General features: G+C 54.1%; 1 protein-coding gene across 2 annotated transcripts in view; it reads left to right on the top strand.

Moving 5' to 3' along the window:
- The window catches only part of Tpcn2 (two pore segment channel 2), a 30,137-nt gene extending 17,973 nt beyond the window's left edge, over positions 1-12,164 (top strand). For both annotated transcript variants that reach the window (XM_036200319.1, XM_036200325.1), the window contains 12 exons: positions 3,458-3,577; positions 3,747-3,806; positions 4,697-4,825; positions 5,551-5,600; positions 7,116-7,215; positions 7,776-7,847; positions 8,379-8,452; positions 8,815-8,896; positions 9,039-9,121; positions 9,664-9,745; positions 10,466-10,560; positions 11,523-12,164. In XM_036200319.1, the coding sequence (XP_036056212.1) occupies positions 3,458-3,577; positions 3,747-3,806; positions 4,697-4,825; positions 5,551-5,600; positions 7,116-7,215; positions 7,776-7,847; positions 8,379-8,452; positions 8,815-8,896; positions 9,039-9,121; positions 9,664-9,745; positions 10,466-10,560; positions 11,523-11,601 (1,026 nt within the window). In that variant the 3' untranslated portion in view covers positions 11,602-12,164. The remainder of the gene's footprint in view (positions 1-3,457; positions 3,578-3,746; positions 3,807-4,696; positions 4,826-5,550; positions 5,601-7,115; positions 7,216-7,775; positions 7,848-8,378; positions 8,453-8,814; positions 8,897-9,038; positions 9,122-9,663; positions 9,746-10,465; positions 10,561-11,522) is intronic.
- Positions 12,165-14,286: the final 2,122 nt, after the last annotated feature.

Raw genomic sequence — 14,286 nt, 5'->3', positions numbered from 1 at the left:
CTCGAGGAGGCGCTTCCTGTAGCGGTGCTGCAGAGGAAGGACACACAGACTGTGTCTATCCATCGAGGTCCAGTAGAGCAGGCTCAGGCTGGGGACAGCCTAGCATTTGAGCCATATCCCTCCTCTGGGCCCCTTTCCCAGCTACTTTTTGGATCCTCTGAGACAGGGTCTCCCTAGGTAGCCATAGCTGTCACTCCTTGAACTCACTATGTAGTCCTGGCTGGCCTCAAACTCACAGAAACTCACTGTCTTTGCTCAAGAAGGCTGGGGTTAAAGGTATGCATGGCCAGACTTGGCTTTTCCAGTTACTTCTCTGCTCTGCGGGCCGTGCTCTTTCTGATGGTCCAAGATTGAGACATGTGTTCGAATCTGGAAGTTTTGAGAGTCAGATGCTCGCCCTGGTATTTTGTCACTCACCCTTTCTTCCAAAACGGAGCGCAGTGGGGACTGCATTTCAGTTTTGAGGCTCAGTTACTTGGGGGTTGCTAACTTCAGGCTGTGGTTTTGGATCGGCCCCTTCAGAGAGGCACTCTGGGATAGGTTGGTGCTGCGGTGGCCTGCATGACCCGCTTGTCTGCCGTCAGGAGGCTGAGTGTGTGTTGGTAGGTGCAGAGCAGGCCCTGTGTGGCCTCTGAAAAGTCCTTCAATGAGTGTAGTCACCACTGTAAATGGTGACAGAATAGAAAACCCCGCCCACTGCCCTTCCCAGAGGCAGCCTCTGTCATGGGGACACTGATTGGTTTAGCTCCTAGTTGCACAGGTGTGTGTGGCTATGTTCTGCTAAGTCTGAATGTGATGGAGATGCTGAACCTCTCAGCAAGGTGTTAGTGTGCTTCCAGTCAGGCAGACACCACAGAGGGAGCATAAACAAGGCCCCCTCCCTACCAGGAAGTCTCAGATGTGATGAAAGACCTGCTGTAGAGAAGGAAGAGCTCTGGGGTGAGGGACAGTGTCCGAGCAAGGATGACCTTAAAAGGGGACCTTCCCCGACTGGACTTAGGCCTCTGTGGAGAAGTGTGGCTTATGCTTCTAGAGAGAAGGTGGCCCAGACCTCTGGAGAAGGTTTCCAGACATCTGTGGAGAATGTGACTGAGATTCCTGTGCAGAAGATGACCCAGACCTCTGGGGAACAGACCTCTGGCCTGCCTGAGCCAGTGCTGTCTGTGGGCCATTGGCAAGTGAGAACAACTGTACTGGATGGTGGGGGCCCAGGCTATCTGCAGCAGAGGCCAGGGTGTGCAGAGCACTAAAGGGCCTCTGGGCAGGCAGGCAGCCCCTGCACACTAGCTCACATGTCAGCAGGTCAGCACCCTGAAGCTCTAGGGTGCCAGGAGGACTGCATGATAACCTAAAACTGCAGGGCCTGCACACTCCTGTCTTGTCCCGCACTGTCTGTGGAGAACCACCCCATGCCTGCTGTAGGTAAGGGATGCTGACAGGAGCTGGTGCTGACAGTGAGTCAGAGCTGAGACCCTTCCCAGAGGAGTTATTCTGTCCAGCATGGTGTGTCGACATTTTCCTGGGGACACCATCCCGTGCAGTCCTAGGTGTGTTTGTCCCTGATGCGGCGTTCATGAAGTTCGGGATCTCTCCACTCTTGGTGATGAATCTCTCTTCCCTGCACCCCACTGGTGGTCCTGACCCTTCTTCACTTGGAGCTGTCACCTGAAATGTGGCCTTTGCTAGTCACTGAAGAAGTCAGTGGTTCCGTCTCATCCTCGAAACTTACTGTGCATGTGTGGTGGTGCTCCCACCCTGGGAGCAGCAGGAACGTTCTCTCTGCCTCCTCCACGTGGACTCACAGCACATCATCCTGGCTGCCGCTGTGGCCCGCCGTGGCATCAGTCTGCTGCAGCCACCATCCCACGCTGTCCTTGGACGTGGTGGAGAGGTGTCACGGGAAGGCACGGACCTCAGAAAACACTGGGTCTTGTGAGGCTGTCCCCCACAGCTGTCCACTCTGGATGGCCACAGTGCACCTGGCTTTGTCCTTATGTTGTCCTCAACCTTGGCGAGGCAGTGTTAGGGATGTTTCACAAAGTTGTTCATTTGGTATGCTTTTACAATCTTAATTATTTATTTGTTTATTTATTTTTGTTTTTGTTTTTGTTTTTCTTTTTTTTTTTTTTTTTGGGTTTTTTTCGAGACAGGGTTTCTCTGTGTAGCTTTGGCCTTTCCTGGATCTCACTTTGTAGACCAGGCTGGCCTCGAACTCACAGAGATCCGCCTGCCTCTGCCTCCCGAGTGCTGGGATTACAGGCGTGCACCACCACCGCCTGGCTATTTTTGTTTTTCAAGACAGTGTTCTGTGTAGCCCTGGCTGTCCTGGAACTCTCCCTGTAGAGCAGGCTGGCCTCGAACTCATAACTCAGAGATCCACCTGCCTTTGCCTCTTGTGCTGGGATCAAAGGCGTGCATCACCACTGCCCAGTGCAATTTTTATTTTTATTGTATTTTATGACCTTTTTGTGTGTATGTATGTGCATACATGCATGCCACAATGCATGTGTAGGTCAGAGGACATGTTTTCTTTGTCCATGTGGGCCCCAGGGGTAGAACTCAGGTCATCAGGCTTGGCGACAAGGCCTTTACTCACACATATTTTATGTATATGAGTGGCTTGTCTACATGTATGTGTGTATACCACTTGCGTGTCTGGTCCCTGTGGAGGTCAGAAGAGGGCATTGGATCACCTGGAACTGGAGTTATAGATGGCTGTGACATACCATGTGGGTGCTGGGAACTGAGCCCAGATCCTTTGCAAGAACAGAAAGTGTTCTTAACTGCAGAACCATCTCTAGCTCCCATGCATTTTATTTGTTTGTTTGTTTGTTTGGTTGGTTGGTTTCTCGAGACAGGGTTTCTCTGTGTAGTTTTGGTGCCTGTCTTGGATCTCACTCTGTAGACCAGGCTGGCCTCGAACTCACAGAGATCCGTCTGGCTCTGCCTCCCAAGCTTTGGGATTAAAAGCGTGCACCACCACCACCCAGCTGCATTCTTTTTTAAACTATTTTACTTATTTTATATGTATGGGTGTTTTGTCTGCGTGTGTATCTGTGCACCGCATGTGTGCTGACGCCTGCAGAGGGCAGAAGAGGGTGTTCTATCTCCTGAGACTGGAGTTAGAGGTAGGTTGTGAGCCACCATATGTATACTGGGAATTGAACCTGGGTCCTCTAGAAAAGCAGCCTATCCTCTTAACCACTGAGCCATCTTTCCAGTGCCCCTGCCCCGGCAGCATACATTTCAAATGTCAAATGACTAATGTGAAATGGTTTACATACAAGTCATTAGACATTTAGACCATTCTAGCTATGTAAGGTCACTGAGCTGAGGCGCTCATGTATTTGGAATTACTTCTGAGGCTAGATAGAGCAAGGCAGGAGGATGTCATCCCGGAACAAAAGGCAGGTCACCTGCCTCCCCACGGCTCTGAGAGTGTGGGTTCCCTTTGTAGCGCCCGCCGAAGCCCCAGTACCAGTCTCCGTTTCTGCAGAGCGCCCAGTTCCTCTTCAGTCACTACTACTTCGACTACCTGGGGAGCATCATCGCTCTGGGAAACCTGTTGTCTATCTGTGTGAGTGGGGGCTTACCCTGTGGTGGTGTGGGAGACCCTCTCCTGCAGCCAGCCTTCCCTTGTTACACACATACACACACACACACACACACACACACACACACACACACACACACACACACTGTGGCTGGCCACAATGGTAAGCCATCCCTCCTGTGTGGCTTTGCAGGTGTTCCTGGTGCTGGACTCAGACTTGACGCCCGGGCAACGTGATGACTTTGTTCTGGGAGTAAGTTCAGGGGCTGCTGGCCTGTGAAGTTGTCAGCTCTGCCAGGCACTGAGCAGTGAGGAGGAGCAGGGTGGAGACAGAGTGGCTGAGCCCAGAGCAGTGATCCCTCACGGAGCTAGAGGCTCTGGTTATGTGGGCAGAGGGTGTCTGGGTGGGGACAGAGTAACTCCCATGGGCCCCTGCTTAGGCGAGTGGGAGGCTGAGGGTCCTGGGTCCTGTGGAGACAAGAGACCAACTGGGCTGCAGGGTTGGCTGGGTCCTGTGGGCTGGCTGTATGGCTTCAGGCTTTGAGCTTTACCTCTGAGAAGTAAACATGATCCTTTCTGATGTTAAAAGGTTCTGTCAAATTCCTTGGGAATTGAAGCTTTTCGCTTTGAACTTTGAGCAGAAGCCTGTTGTCCTCATGTTAGATTCTGTTAGTGGCTTCTCAGAGGCTGACAGCTCAATGAAAACTGTCTTTACACCTGGGGAGTGAACCTCCCATAGTCTGTCCTGTGGCGAAGGAGTCTCCATGTCCCCTTTAGAGGAAGAGCTAATGTTTTTCCTTCAGAGGCCATCTTGGTGAGCTCACACCCCAAGCTCTCTGTCCTGTTGGGGAGAAGCTTCTGCAAGCTCAGGTTCCCCTGGGAAGGGCTAGCCTAGAATGTTCCCTTTCGTTGCCTCTTGGCTGGGGAGGCCTGGGTGAGAGAAAGATGTGCATCCTTGGGGTCCCTGTGGACCTCAGAGATAGGACAGAGCAATAAGCAGAAATACCAGCGATGCCCTAAGTATGGGGCATGGGGTCCCAGAAGGGCAGCAGAAGATGTGGGGGGAATGGCATGCCCACAGGCCTGGGACCAGCTCTGGGGATACATGGGTAAGGCTAAAGCTGGCCTCTTCTGCCTCTTCAGATTCTTAACTACGTCTTCATCTTGTACTACCTGCTGGAGCTGCTGCTCAAGGTGTTTGCGCTGGGCCTGTGGGGCTACCTGTCCTACCCTAGCAACGTGTTCGACGGCCTCCTCACCATCCTCCTCCTGGTAAAGTCCACGAAAGCTGGAGTCCCTCTCCTGGCAGCTGTGTGAGCCTGGCTGGTGCTTTGCCTGGGCCCTTTGGGTTTACAGTGTAGTATAGTATATAGATCTTTCAGGCAGTATAATGGACTGCCCAGGAGGAGGTAGGGCTCCTGGCTCGAGGGACCTGGGGTGAAGTGCATGATGGGATGCAGAACTTGGTCTCCATTGTATAGTAGTGCTGCAGGGGCTGGGCTACCACTTCTCATCCTGAAGGAGGTCCAGCTGGACCCAGAGCTATCAGCATAATGCTGCCCCTGGCAAAGCCCTTCAGTGCCTCTGGTTCACAGTGCAGCCATGGTGTGGGCAAGTGAGTGTCAGGGGTCTCAGCTATCCATGAACTTTCTTCTTCCCATTTGCTGGGAGGATGTGAGGAGCTCACACTTGGTGTGGGTGTCATAGCAGTGACCTCAAGTGACATTTTGAGAGCCAGTGTGCCCCTGGGGACATGCATAGAAAGAGTTACTTGAACCGGGACTTTTGGTCCATCCATGATTAAGTGGCTTCGGAAGTCCTGATTCCTGAAGCCAGAGTATTCTTGCTGACAGAAGTCCAACATCTGGATGTATGGGGCTAGGCCTGAGCTCTGAGTCCCACTGCATGCCCAAGTGATGGACTTAAGTTTTGGGATTCTGTTGCAAGCCGCCTGGGTTGGCACTGCTGGACGATGCCCCCTTCTCTCTGTGGTTCAGGTTTTGGAGATTTCTACTCTGGCTGTATACCGATTGCCGCACTCAGGATGGTATGTGATTGCAGAGAACCTGGGGACACCACCTGAGCAGTGACCTGTCTCACTGCATCCAGGCGACAGATTCCGGTACCACACTGGGGCCCTGGCCACTGGCATGTACTATTTATTCTCCCAGTAGGGCTGTTGGACTGTGGCCTGAGTCTGCCCTGCATGGGAGACATGCAGAAATGGATACCACTCCTTGTTCAGACAGTCCCCTTTGCAGTGGCCTGGTGGGCAATGGTGTTCCCTGTAAGGTGTCTCTTCTCTCCCACCGTCTCCAGTGTGGGAAATGAGGCCCAATTCAGGTCTAGGGGATCTGACTGGGCTGGGTCCCTCTGCTGGAGTGTGGGAAGATCCCCTTGCTAGTGCCTGCCCAGCATGTGGCTTTGGCTTATCCCCGTGCTTGGCGTCTGTTTGCTTTCTGTAAATGGTGTCCCCGGCTTTCCTGAGGTGTTAGGGCATTGTTTGAGCCCACTGAGCCCTATTCTTACTGTACTGAGAGACTTCTGGGTAGGGTCCCAGGACTTTTGGCATAGCTAGTGGATGCTAGGCTTGTACCACTAGCACCTTTGTTGGTGAGGCTGCCCTGTGCCAGAATGACACATTAGGTTGCTATGAGAGAGGCTCCTGTGAGCCAGGACTTGGCTCACACAGGCCTGGGGCCACTGATGTCCACTTTGGATCCCTGCCCTGCCTTGTCTTAGACAGTGACACAGTTGGGAGAGCTGTCTGAGGGCTGGGGGTCCAGCATTGACCTGCAGAGTTGCCTCTGGGGTGTCTGCCGGGATAGCTTGGAGATGGGCAGGGGCAGTCTGCCCACGTGCCAGGCAGGAGCCATATGAGAGCAGCGATCTGTTTCTGGTGTGAGCCAAGCCCTTCTCAAGCTCTGTCCCATCCCCTTGAGAATTGGGAGGGTGACATTTGGGAGGAGAATGGCTTACGTTGAGATAGGAATCCGAGTACAGAGAAGCCCCGGGGATACTGGAGTGGAGTGGTAGCCACAGAGTTGGGGGTCAGGACTGGATCCTAGGATAGGAAGTTGGGTCAGGAAAGGGTCAGAAGTCATAGGCCCAGAGGGGAGCGGGTCGGTGATGGGACAGGCGGGTCGGTGATGGGACAGGCGGGTCGGTGATGGGACAGGCGGGTCGGTGATGGGACAGGCGGGTCGGTGATGGGACAGGGCCAAAGGCTAGGTAATAGGTTGAGGCTGAGACAAGCTTCTTATCAGTTCTTCAGGAACTGAGCTCAGCAGATCTGGGACCTGGGCATTGAATACTATCTCTGCCTTCATGCTATAGAGCTGCTTTGGGAGGTATGGCCATGGCTGTGGCTGTGCTGGGAGGTGTGGCTGTGGCTGTGGTTATGGATACCTGGGTATGAGTAGGGTATGGCTAAACTCAGTCCCCCACCTCCTGGGAGCTTTTCCTGCCTGGTGCCCCTACAGTAACTCTTGCTGTCTGTTCACCCCTGCTGCCTAGCCCCTCTGCTCCTGGAGCACCTAACATGGCTCCTGTGTCTTCCCAGGATGCCCAAGCAGTATGGCCCACTGTCGCTTTGGGACATGACGCGGCTGGTGAACACACTGATTGTGTTTCGATTCTTGCGCATTATCCCCAACGTGAAGGTATTGTATCTCCCCCGCCTCCACCACGCCATGGTTGGGGTAGGGACACTCATCACCAGAACCCCTTAGGAGCACACCTTCAAACCCCCTTAGTGTTCTTGAGCTGCTAAGGTGGGGTCACTGGATCAAGAGCCCATGCTTCCATTTCTTTTAGCTTCCGGGTCACAGAGATGCAAATCAGGTCTTAGTGGACTGGCAGGTAGAGGGTGGCTACAGGGTCTGGATGCCAGGATCTCAAAGGGACCTGTGACTCAGGCACCCACAGGAGGCCGGCCTGTTTGGGGAATATGTGAGCATGTGTGTGGGTGTGGAGGGTTTCTATATATGGTGGATGTGTACAGGATCTATGTAGTGTATGGGTGGCTATGGGAGTGTGATGTATATAGGTGTGTAGATGGCTTTGAGGTGGGTGTCCAAGTGTATGTAGGTGTGTGTGGATGGCTATGGAGTGTCTTGCTGGTCCATCCTGCTCTCCTGGTCAGGGTAAGGGTGTGTGTTGAAGGGGACACTGTTGTCCCTGGGGCAGGAAGAGTCAAGCTAAACCTTCTTCTTACCCACAGCCAATGGCTGTGGTGGCCAGCACCATCCTGGGCCTGATCCAGAACTTGAGGGCATTTGGTGGGATCCTGCTGGTATGTCTTGGGGCTCCTCTGGTGGTAGTCTGGGTGGGCTGGCTCTGTGGAGTCCAAGTCACATGTGGCTAGCCTGCTTCTGCTTTGGTGAGGAGGCCCACAGACTTGGTTGGTTCCTTCCTTTCAGAGAGGACCTGGGGATACTCTATGCCAGGGTCCTTGTAGTAAACTGTCCAGTTCCTCATGACCCCTGGGAAATGTACCACAGTGAGAAATAGTGAGGAAAGCATGGATGGCCTTTCCAGGATCCCCACTCCCCCCGTAGGCCCAAGCTTGAGATTCTGGAAGATGCTCTTTTAGCCATGTGTGCTAGACAGAAGCTGAGATGTGCCTGGGCCTCCTCTGGGCCAGATGGCTTGGTCGTCCTCTGTGGAACCTGAGAAGCACACCGACCTCCTGGAGAGCAAGCCTGGTGCTTCTGATCTCTCCAGCTGCCATCTTTAAGGCGGGGTCATCTCTGTGCCCCCCTGACTCCCCTCCTTTGGCCTCAGCCTGGCCCTGTGGCTGCACTGACAGCGGCTCCTCCTCCAGGTGGTATACTACGTGTTTGCCATCATTGGGATCAACCTATTCAGAGGCATCATTGTACCTCCTGGAAACAGCAGGTGAGGAGCTGCCCATGCCCGAGGGCATTAACCTCAGTGGGCCCTTCCCCTAAACATCTCTTGTAGTGTCCTGACTTGGGTCTCCTAAGCACAACACCCCCACCCCCATGGGGTCTAGGCTATGGCAGTGCTGGGGTAGGACTGGGGGTAGAGTGCTATCCTCAGAACCTGGAGGATTCTGGGCACGGGAGGCCTCTTGGGTCATGCCATATACTTTCCCTGTGTGGCTGGGAAGTGGCATCTTCCTTTGCCCTTCCTTTCCCCTGGGGCCTGAGAGTCCATGTTGGGCTGAGGAGTTGGGCAGTGTTCAACTGCTCAGGCCCCTGGCTACAGCTACTAACCAAGGGACATTGTGTCTCCAGCCTGGTGCCCAGTAACAGCTCAGCACCTTGTGGAAGCTTCGAGCAGCTAGATTACTGGTCCAACAACTTTGATGACTTTGCTGTGAGTCCTCTGCCTTGTTCTCAGGTCCAGCTCACCTGGGACCCCCCACCCCGCCTCTGCCTCGCCCCTGTTCCCTGTTCCCTGGGTTCCTCCTCCGTCTTGTCCTGGGCCCTCCTGGACTCTTACCTCTGCTGCTTCACAGGCTGCTCTGATCACGCTGTGGAACGTGATGGTGGTGAACAATTGGCAGGTGATCCTGGATGCCTATCAGCGCTACTCAGGCCCGTAAGTCTGTCTGTCCCAGTGCTGGCTTTCAGTTGGACATCAGAGAAGCAGCAAGGCTTGGACTGAGAAGGGAATTAGTCCCTGACCTTGGAATGCTGACCAAGCTGTGTCCTGGCATGCTTCAACCTTCATCCACACTACACTGGGAGATAGCCAGGGCCCTGGGCTTACGCACTCTGTGGGTGCCAGTGTGGGAGAAATAAATGGTGTATATGATTGCCTGGGGCTTCTGGGGGTTTCCATGGCGTGGAGTCCTAGGGGAACAGTCCTAGGTGGCTCATTTAGCCCAAAGCTTGGAGAGCTTTGACCAGCTCAGCAGAGGGGCCTGGGTTCAAATCCATCTTGCACCTCACGCTAGGCTTCCTCTGGTGTGTCTGGCACCTCCAAGTCCTGGTATTATGGGGACATTACCACAGGATACACTGTGGAGTTAGCAGCAGGGTCTGCTGAGGCCCTCACAGATGTGCTCTGGGAGCTGTTTTGACTTCCTGGAATGATCTCATCCCACTCACAATGGGTCCTGGCCTCCTTGTCCTTCACAGGTGGTCAGTGGTGTATTTTGTGCTGTGGTGGTTGGTGTCCTCTGTCATCTGGATCAACCTGTCTCTGGCTCTGCTTCTGGAGGTATCAGATATCCCTGTCTGGGCCTGAGATAGCCGGCTGAGCTGTCTAGAGTTTTGGTGGGTGATCCCTGCTACCTACCAGGGCCGAAGGGAGCCTGGCTGGGGGCCCCTGAGATGCTTGCCATGGCTGGTCTGTCTTAGTTAGGGTTTCTACTGTTGCAATGAAACACCAAAAATCAAATTGGGGAGAAAAGAGTTTATTTGGCTTAAGCTTCCAAATCACTGTTCATCACATCAGGACAGGAACTCAAACAGGGTGAGGAACCTGGAGGCAGGAGCTGATGCAGAGGCCATGGAGGGGTGCTGCAGACTGGCCTGCTTTCGTATAGAACCCAGGACTGCCAGCCTAGGGATGGTACTACCCACCGTGGGCTGGGCCCTCCCCCATTGATCACCAATTGAGAAAATGCCTTACAGCTGGATCTCATGGAGGCATTTCCTCAACTAAGGCTCCTTCTTCTCTGATGACTCTAGCTTGTATCAAGTTGACACACAAAACCAGCCAGCATAGGGTCTGTGGGGTTCTCAGGACCCCAAGCTGGCCTGTGGCTGGAGTCAGGCATCTTGCTATTTCATGGGTGTGGATCTCATAGGCTCTGCATCCAGTTGTCCAGGGTGAGCTGCTCCCCACAGTGACTGTACAGTGACTGCAGACTGGGCGATGGGGGCGAGCTCTGAAGCTGGTGCCACATGGGTACTTACACCCTCCCTCTTGTTCCAGAACTTTCTCCACAGATGGGACCCCCAAAGTCATAAGCAGCTCCTTGTTGGTACCCACCAGATCAACTATCAGATGTCTGTGGAGCTCATGTTCAGGTGTGTCTCTGGGGCGTGGAGCTGAGAGTTGAGGGGAGGGGAGTGAGGAAGGCCTTCTGGCAGGGTTCCTCCTCCACCAGTCATCTGTGCTGCCACCGAGCTGGCCAGAGATGCTCACAGCACAACAGTGGACACTTGTGCTTCCACCAGGGACAGTGACTCTTCTCCACTTGTGCTCCTGCATGTGGAAGGAACCATCTACCCTCCAGGGTCTTATAGCGTCTGGTTGATGCCATGGGACACAGCCAGGTGGCCTGAAGGAGCCACGCCTTCCCCTCTTGTGGCATCATGGAGATTGCCCTCTGCTTGTATAGAAGAGTGGCCGTCATCCCAAGGCCATCTGTCACAGGCCCCATTTCCTTTCACCAGTGTTGGCTGTGTGCTGTGACCAGCCTCCAGGCTTTTCCTTTTTTTTTTTTTTTTTTTTTTTTTTTGTTGGGTTTTTCAAGACAGGGTTTCTCTGTAGCTTTGTGCCTTTCCTGGAACTCACTTGGTAGCCCAGGATGGCCTCGAACTCTTAGAGATTCGCCTGCCTCTGCCTCCTGAGAGCTGGGATTAAAGGCGTGTGCCACCACCGCCTGGCCAGGCTTTTCTTTTCTTTCTTTCTTTCTTTCTTTCTTTCTTTCTTTCTTTCTTTATTTATTTCTTTATTTATTTCTTTATTTATTTATTTATTTATTTATTTTGGTGAGGGTGTGGAGCCCAGGCTGTGTGCATGCTATGCTCTATGTGGAACCCCTCCTTAGCCCCCTCTAGTGTGTTCATCACCGCACACACCTGCATCTGTATCTTCCTGAGGCAGGACCTCCATGCCCATGCCCCCATGCCCTGTCACAGCCCGTTTTGAAAGTACCTCCTGGTTGGGCACTGAGTCTGGGCACTTGCAGACCTTGCCTGCTGTCTCGGAGAGACCCAGGCCTATCTCTCTCTGAAGCGTTTGTGTGACTGTCCCTACCCTGCAGGGATATCCTAGAAGAGCCCATGGAGGAGGAGCTGATGGAGAACCTGCATAAGCACCCGTACCTGAAGCTGTGTAGGTGACACCAGAGTGGCCTCCCAGCTGGGCTGGCAGGACAGAGATGCTGACCTGGGGCCTGTGCTGTGGAGGCAGCAGCTGGTTAGAGACCAAGCCAGAAAAGACGGTGCCTGGGACAGACCACTCAGGGACAGACAGAGGCTGGGACAAGGACTGTGGCTGCTCAGCAGTAGCCACGGTGCAGTCTCTGTGGCCTTGGCAGACCGGTGGTCCACACTGCAGGGCTGCATCCCTCCATTTGCTGCTCTTCCAGGCTGCTTTGGTGAGACTTGCTAAGGAGAAGGGGTGATTTTGCCCTCAGAGCCCCGGAAGAGAGAGGGCCCCAGCTCCAGCTGCCCTTGTTACCACAGCTTATCTGCGCCTTCAGCGTTGGTGGCCTTTGGGAACCCACGCCTGCACAGGGTCTGTGGAGGGTAGCCGGCAGGTTTCGGGGCATCAGGGTTGGTCTCACGTGTCGAGAATGTCACCTCTTTGTTTCACAGTGTCCGTGGATGTGATCGGGTATGCCTGGGGGTCACAGTGCCAATCATCTTTCTGATTTGTAAAGAATGAGCTTGTTTTTACTCTGCCCTTGCCTCTCTCTCTCTCTCTGCCCCAGGGCTGTTGGGTAGGGTTGCCTAGGTTGTGGGCCGCAAAGGCTAAGCCAGAAGTTTTGTGGCAGAGGGAGCTAGGGCAGGAAAGTAGGAGAATCCATTGACTCCGGGCACTAGACTGGCCTTTGGTTTTCTCATTTCAGATGCTAACTCTGGGGGTTGGTGGTAGAGTTTCTTGGGGTCTTTCAGGCCATGGGCTGGCTCCAAGTGATGTTTGCCGTGGGCATTGACAAGGAATGGGGGCTTGGGGCTGCAAGCTCCTGGGCTTTCCCATGGTTTGGGAGAGGAATCTGAGGGAAGTGTAATCGAGGAATCTTCAAGAAAGCCAGGAAAGCACAGTGCTCACGCTGTGAGTGCTGGGGAGGTACCCACTCCCCACAGGAGGCACAAGGTACCCAAGCTCAGGAGCGGCTTGGGAGTCCTGGTCATTTCTCTGACATCCTCACTGTGAGGCCTTTGAGACTCCTGAAGACAGCCTGAGACCTGCCCTTCTGCTGGCTGCCTCCCTGGCGGCTGGATTGGAGGACACCCCCAATTGTCTGGAGCTGGGCTGGTCTCTGGCTGGACCAGACTGACTGCCTAGCATTATTGTCTCTGTTCCCCCATCCCGATGCTAAGCCTTGAGTGCCACCTACTGGTAAGATGGGCTCTGCTGATACTACCAAGGCCTGGTGGCCTCTAGGACTCCCCAGAAGCTGCTCCTTGGTTTTCCAGGCCAGTTCACAAATCTCAGGTCCCCCGTTTTCACCTCACAGTGAGCCTGATCCGGTACCTGTTGGGTGGATGTCAGCCCTGGTTCTGCCTCTGCTGAAGCAGTGTTGCCCAGCCCACCCAGTGTCACCCACCCTAGCTTTTGTGCAGAAGTCTACCCTGCAGGGCATTTTAACCAGGCAGAGCTGGGTGCGGGGAGATGATTTCCACTCAGTCTGTGCTGCAATCAGCGAGGGTACGTGAGATGATAATCACCGGAGTGTGCGTGTGGAGGGAACAGAGGAACCACAGTGGTATTCTGGAGGCTTCCTCAGCTCACTGTCCTGTCCATTTCGAATGCTGTGAGTCACCAGTGGCCCCGGTAGGGGCTTTGTGCAGCACGGGTGGCCATGGGACTGCCGTGGGGACAGCCTATTTGAGGAGTGTGGGCTTGCGCTTCTCAGGGGGCCTCCATGGTTGCTCTGCGGGCTTCCCCATCTTCTGTCCTCACCTCTTGGTACTGGGTACAAAAGCTGGAGCCTGAAACATGCAGCGTAGGACAGAGCTGGTGTCACAGAGCCCTGATGGCTGTCTGAAGAGAAGGTGGGGTGAGAGGTGGCCGAGGCTGAGGATCCTGGCGCTAGGGTCTGGGTCCCATGAGGGGCCTTTTGTCCCTATGGCCCAGGGAGTTCTGGGGTCAGCAGGAGGCATGTATGAAGTAGACAGCTGGCTCTGGTGGCATGGGAGGCTGAGCCTGTCAGAGCAACAGTGAACTCATGGTGAGTGGGGTAGGCACCTTGGCCTCAACCCCGAGCTTGGGCTGCCCACACTTCAGCAGAGCACTGTGTTAGACACATCTAGTGCACACTGGGAGTCAGTGAGGGCACCTGAGGATGCATGGAGACCAACCACATGCACCTGGAGGTCTTAGCCCACCCTGAACACTGAGACATTTTCACTTTCTACAATGGGCACCTTGGGCAGTAGCCATCACCAGGGGCTCCTGTAAGTCCCTGACACCCAATCCCAGGTCATATTGTAAGCATTGCCTGGACTTGTGTGAATATGTGCCTCCCTGGCTTTTGTGAGCCTCCAGCCCAGCACTTCCGGGTTCAACCCTGCACAGGGGACCTTCTGGTATCTCTTTTCTCCCTGATTGCCAGTCTCCTTAATGGGTGCCTTTGAGCCATTTCCAGGACAGTTACCACCCTACTTGTAGAGCTACCCAACGTTGCCCCTGGCTCAAGTCTCATCCCTAGGGCTCACATTAGTCGCTAAAAGTGACCTTGGGAACCTTTATTTGTCTAGATAAATAGTTCTCAACGTGTGGTTCATGACCCCTTTGCGGGTCGAGTGTCAGATATCCTGCACATCAGCTACTTACATTATGATTCTTAACAGTAGCAG

The sequence above is a fragment of the Onychomys torridus genome, chromosome 1 (assembly GCF_903995425.1).
Source record: "Onychomys torridus chromosome 1, mOncTor1.1, whole genome shotgun sequence".
Lineage (NCBI taxonomy): Eukaryota > Metazoa > Chordata > Mammalia > Rodentia > Cricetidae > Onychomys > Onychomys torridus.
This window is presented reverse-complemented; position numbering and strand designations above follow the sequence as displayed.